The 6,000-nt window shown below is 62.1% G+C and overlaps 1 protein-coding gene across 11 annotated transcripts in view; it reads right to left on the bottom strand.

Moving 5' to 3' along the window:
- TRIM9 (tripartite motif containing 9) overlaps window positions 1–5,325 on the bottom strand; it is a 69,861-nt gene extending 64,536 nt beyond the window's left edge. For all 11 annotated transcript variants that reach the window (XM_040067846.2, XM_040067839.2, XM_040067845.2 and 8 more), the window contains exon 1: window positions 4,435–5,325. In XM_040067846.2, the coding sequence (XP_039923780.1) occupies window positions 4,435–5,250 (816 nt within the window). In that variant the 5' untranslated portion in view covers window positions 5,251–5,325. The remainder of the gene's footprint in view (window positions 1–4,434) is intronic.
- Window positions 5,326–6,000: the final 675 nt, after the last annotated feature.

A 6,000-nucleotide genomic window follows, 5' to 3' on the forward strand; every position in this document is an offset into this window, starting at 1 on the left:
TGCCCCCTGCCCTGCCCAAAAACGGCAGCAGCTTTTCACCGTGGGACCTCTTCAGCCTCTCTCCAGTGCAAACCCAGGCTCGCCTTGGCTGCAGTTGGGAAAGGGATGGCAAAGACAAAAACAGCCTCTGGCAGGCGTGTGCCACCCCCAGGGAGGGGACAAGCGCCAGGGACTCGAGAGCAGAGTCGGGCACAAGAGGGACGGGTAAGAACTCAGCATTTGAGGGACGGGCGGGAGTAAGAGCTCTGCATGGCTGGCTCTCCATTTCCCAACCCAGAACATGTCCAGACCTGCTTCAAATCCCAAAATCAGAACCCACAAACTTCTGGGAGACGCTTTTAACCCGTGCCGGCAACAGTGAAATGATTTTAAGGTCGAGTTTGATCAGCTGGCTGGGATTTCAGGGCTGTGGGAGACAGCAGAGCCCCTGGAGATCCCTCCCAGTCCATTTGTGTTTGTCCACACGCTTCCATCCGTCTATCCATGCGTCCATCTATCCACGAGAACGCATCAGCAGGCTGCTGAGCCTGCACTCTCCACGCATCTCCAGCGGAAAACAAGAGGGGCCGGGATGCGTCAGGAATAAATGATCCAGCTCCATCTTGTGCTCCTGCTTCCGGGCATGCCAAGCAGCATTCCAGCTTGTCAGGATGAAAACCCAGGCAGCTGCAATACCTGCGCAAAACTGGGACCATTCAGATTAAAAAACTCATTTCCCCCTACGTTTCTCTGGGTATTTACCCCAATAACTGACAGGAAGACGAGGAGAGAGAGAGGATTTGCCACAATCTGTGTCCAGCTTAGAAATCCCAGCTCCCTGAACGATGACTGATTGTGCCTCAGCACCGGTTATTTTCAATCTTCACCCCGGAGAAGCTCAGGGAGGAAAGGGAAAACTGGTTCCCGAAGAGGGCTGTGAAAAGCCCTTTGGATCTGGATCCGAGGGGAGCACGCTGCACTTCACAGGGATTGATTGCCCTGGGCCTGGCAATCACCCACCGAGGCGTGAACGCTGCTGCTTCCAGGAAAAACCGCTCGTCCAGGCACCCCAGGAAAGAGCATCCCAAAGAATATTCACACCGAGAGGCGCTGGAACAGTGCAAGAGAGTTCAGGGGCTGGTTGATGGGGGTAAATTTTAAAAGTGGGTCGATTTAGATGGGATATTGGGAAGGAATTCCAGGCTGGGAGGATCCCAGGAAGTGTCCAGGGGCAGAGTGGACAGGGCTTGGAGCAGCGTGGGACAGTGGAAGGTGTCCCTGTGGATGGCAGGAGGTGGGACTGGCTGGGATTTAAGGCCCCTTCCAACCCCAACCATTCCATGATTCCCTCCTGTGAGCTGTAGGTGTCATTACACCGCTCATCACGGGGGGAAAGATCAGCCAAGACGAGACAGTCACCCTCTCAGCAAATCAGTCCCACTGCCAAGGGGCTGTGCCCCCCTCAAAAAACGACACCTCCAGACACTTGTGCGAGAGGATCACCACGCCAATCCACAGGTGGTTTGGTTCCTAACACCAGGATGAAGCTTGGAAATTGTGGGTATTGATTTTTATATTTAATTTTTTTTTTTTTTTTTTTTTTTTTTTTTTTTTTTTTTTTTTTTGGTAACATAAATCAAGGTAAATGGGGTCTTCACCTGATTTTGTTGGCTGGCATCTCAAGGAGCAATCTGAGCTCTGGTCCTGAAATCGCTCCTTGAATTATCCCTTAAACACCACATTTAACGCCGCAGACTCTTCCCCTCCCTAAAAAGCAAACTAACACCAGGAAATAGCAGGGAACCCCTGCAGAGACACAGCTCCCTCCAGACCTCGCTGCCCAATTTCCAAAACTGTGAGAGAAAATCGTCACTTGAAATAATGTTACAGCTCCTCATCTGTCAGCTACATGAGTGAAACAGCGCCTGGCTAAAGCTCTGTCCTGGGAAAAGGGATTTGGAAGGAAAAGCCAAAGCTCATCCCATTCCAACCCCGCTGCCACGGGCAGCAGACACCTCCCACCAGCCCAGGCTGCTCCAAGCCCTTCCCAGCCTGGCCTGAGCAGAGAGGTTCTCGCTCACGTTCAGGCGGAATTCCTGTGCTCCAAACCCTGCCTGCTGCCTCTGATCCGCCTGCTTCCCATCACGGGGGCCTGGCTCCATCCTCTGCCTCCCCGGCCACCTGATCTGGGCATCCCACAGTACCTGTGCCATCCTGATCGTGGGCATCCCACTCCACCTGTGACATCTGATCTGGGCATCCCACTCCAGCTGTGCCATCCTGATCCTGGGCATCCCACTCCACCTGTGCCATCTGAGCTGGGCATCCCACAGTACCTGTGCCATCCTGATCGTGGGCATCCCACTCCACCTGTGACATCTGATCTGGGCATTCCACTCCACCTGTGTCATCCTGATCCTGGGCATCCCACTCCACCTGTGCCATCTGAGCTGGGCATTCCACAGCACCTGTGCCATCCTGATCCTGGGCATCCCACAGTACCTGTGCCACCCTGATCCTGGGAACCCCCAGTACCTGTGCCATCCTGATCCTGGGCATCCCACTCCAGCTGTGCCATCTGATCTGGGCATCCCACTCCACCTGTGCCATCCTGATCCTGGGCATCCCACTCCAGCTGTGCCATCTGATCCTGGGCATCCCACTCCAGCTGTGCCATCTGATCTGGGCATCCCACTCCAGCTGTGCCATCTGATCTGGGCATCCCACTCCACCTGTGCCATCCTGATCCTGGGCATCCCACAGTACCTGTGCCACCCTGATCCTGGGCATTCCACACTACCTGTGCCATCTGATCTGGGCATCCCACTCCACCTGTGCCATCTGATCTGGGCATTCCACACTACCTGTGCCATCTGATCTGGGCATTCCACAGTACCTGTGCCACCCTGATCCTGGGCATCCCACTCCACCTGTGCCATCCTGATCCTGGGCATTCCACTCCACCTGTGCCATCTGATCTGGGCATTCCACAGTACCTGTGCCACCCTGATCCTGGGCATCCCACTCCAGCTGTGCCATCCTGATCCTGGGCATCCCACTCCACCTGTGCCATCTGATCCTGGGCATTTCACTCCAGCTGTGCCATCCTGATCCTGGGCATTCCACAGTACCTGTGCCATCCTGATGCTGGGCATCCCACTCCACCTGTGCCATCTGATCCTGGGCATTCCACAGTACCTGTGCCATCCTGATCCTGGGCATTCAACTCCACCTGTGCCACCCTGATCCTGGGCATCCCACTCCAGCTGTGCCATCCTGATCCTGGGCATTCCACAGTACCTGTGCCATCTGATCTGGGCATTCCACAGTACCTGTGCCATCCTGATCCTGGGTATTCCACACTACCTGTGCCATCTGATCCTGGGCATCCCACTCCAGCTGGATGTTCCTGCTGGCTGCCAGCAGCTCTGGGACCAGGGATTGCCCCCCACGGACAGGGACAAGGGCACCAAACTGCTCTGGCACATCTCCACAAAAGCTCTGAAAATCCCGAGAGGAGCTGCTCCTGCTCCCAGCAAAGGGGGGGTCAGGGAAAGCCCCTTCCAGCAGCAACGAGCACCACCGAAACCTTCTCCCCACAGCATAACGTGGTTCCCCCCGTTTTTGGGGCACCGGGACAAGCGACAGCTCGTCCCCGCACGCACCCACTGACCCAATTCGGGTCCAGCCCGGACAAATGCATCCTGCACGGACCACACAACCGGCCAGAGCATCCCGAGATATTCCTGGAAGGCAATCCAGCCCGGTCCCTTCCACCGGGGAGGGGTCACAGGTGCCCCCCACCCGCCCCGATCTGTTGGAGCGGAGGCCGATTATGCCGATGTTCATCCAAGCAGTGACGCCCAGCCCCTTGCGCCCTGTCCACCCGCGTCCCAGTCACTTCTGCCCCAGTTCCTCCGGCCGCTGCTGCGGGGAGGGAGAGGAGGCAGAGGGAGGGATGGAGCTGGAGCTGATGATGGCCACAGCCCTGCCTCCAGCACGGACGCGTTGGGGGCGAGTACGCTGGGGAGCAGCTGATCAGTATTCAGGGACAGGCTCCCGGCTGCCCGCTGCCACCCCTCCTCCTCCTCCTCCTCCTCCTCCCAGTGACTCCGTGTGCGGCTGGAGGTGGCACCCCTCGGCTCCTCCGTCCCCGCCGTGGATTTCACGCCTCCATCCTCCTCCTCCTCTTCCCCACACCATCGCTCCCCGTCGCTTTCTCTCCCAGCTCCGCGGCGCAGATGTCCCCGAATCACCCTCCTTTGATGGGACCTCGGCTTGCGGGGTCCGGGATTTGGGGACCCGCGGGGAGCATCATCCGCGCGATGCCAAGGCTCCCCTCGAGCGAGGGTGCAACACGGAATGGGAGAGGAGAGGACGGACGCTCCCAGCCCGCCAGCCGGGGACGACGGAACGCGTAGCGGGGGGAACAAGGGCGGCTTGGCCGGGGCTCACCTTGTGGAGCTTCCACATGGCTCCCAGCGCCTTGACCTCGTGGCTGGAGTGCTTGCCCTCCTCCAGGCACTGGTAGCAGACGGGGCTCTTGCACTGCACGCAGTACATGCTGTGGTTCTCCAGCTCGTGGTCGGTGCAGGTGGAGATCTTGCGGGGGCTGAGCCGGCGGCTGACGCGGCCCTGCGCCGGCGGCACCAGGCGGTGCTTGGCCAGCGGTCCCCGCGGCGGGTGGCACCGCAGGCGGCACGGGTCGCAGTAGAACACGTCGCACTGCTCGCACATCACGGCCGCCTCCTTGGGCGCCTTCTCGCACAGCTGGCACCGCAGGGCCGCCGCCCTGCCCTGCTGGTAGCGGTCGATGACGCCCTCGAGCAGGCGGTTGCGGGGGAAGCCGCGCAGCCCGCGCTCGTCCAGCACCAGGCTGCGGTGGCACTGCGGGCACGTCAGGCACGCGTTGCGCGGCGGCGGCGGCGGCGCCAGCGCGGCCGGGGGAGGCGGCGCGGCCGGAGGGAACACGCGGACCCCGTTCGGGGACTTCTGGCACGGCGTGGTGGGAGCGCTGGCGAAGCCCCCGTAGGAGCCGTAGCCGCTGTCCGCCTCGCTGTACAGGCTCATCTTGTCCAGGTCCAGGTAGTCATAGTCGGAGACGGCCGAGCCCGAGGCGCGGCGGCTCTGCGGAGACTCCGAGTCCGGCGTCTGCACCAGGATGTTGCGGGCGCACGCCTGGCACAGGTTGTGCGAGCAGGGCAGAATGATGGGCTCCCGGTAAAAGGAGCCGCACACCGGGCATTTCAGCTCCTCTTCCATCTCTTCCATAGGGGAGGGAAGGAGGGCGGCGGCGCGGCTCCGGCGGCCGCGGCAGGAGCCGGAGGAGCGACCCGCACCGCACCGCGCCTCGGCGCCGACTGCCGCCCGCCCGCCGCCCGCCGCCGCGCGCAGCGCCGGGCCCCGCCCCCCCCGCCCCGCCATTGGTCCGCCCGCCGGCGCGGGGGTGCGCTGCGCGCTGCGATTGGCCGAGCCGCCCGTCAGTCACCCGCTCCGCCCGCCCGCCCGCCCGGCGGCGCCGCTGCGGGAGCTGCGCTCGGGGCTGCGGCGGCGCTGCGGGGTCGGTGCGGGGAGAGCGCCTGTCCCTGCCCTGCCCCGGCCCTGCCCTGCCCCGGCCCTGCCCGCTGCTCTTCCACTCCTCATCCGCTCCTCTTCCCTTCCCCGGCTCCCTGCAAGCGGCACCACACCCCCCGGCTTCTCGCCCCGCAGCCCCGCCCGCCCGCCGTGCCCGCAGCATCCCCTCCCCGGGATCCCGGGGCGCTCCTGCGGTTTCCCCTCTGACCGCGCAAGGTGATTCTGGCAGTGCAAGGGATCTGCTGATGGCAGCGGTGTTGTCGTGACTGTTAGGGGAGCCGCACGCGTGCGAAAAGCGCATCTCCGTGGTGCCGCGGCTCCCCGTGGATGGAGCGGCGCCGGTGCGGTGATGCCCTGCGTGGGCAGCGGTCCGTGAGCCTGGGACGCCCCCGCGGGGACACGCTCCGCCACTGGAGAGCGGGCACAGGGGCCCCGAGGCGTTCCCGC

The sequence above is a fragment of the Hirundo rustica genome, chromosome 6 (assembly GCF_015227805.2).
Source record: "Hirundo rustica isolate bHirRus1 chromosome 6, bHirRus1.pri.v3, whole genome shotgun sequence".
In the NCBI taxonomy this organism is placed as follows: domain Eukaryota; kingdom Metazoa; phylum Chordata; class Aves; order Passeriformes; family Hirundinidae; genus Hirundo; species Hirundo rustica.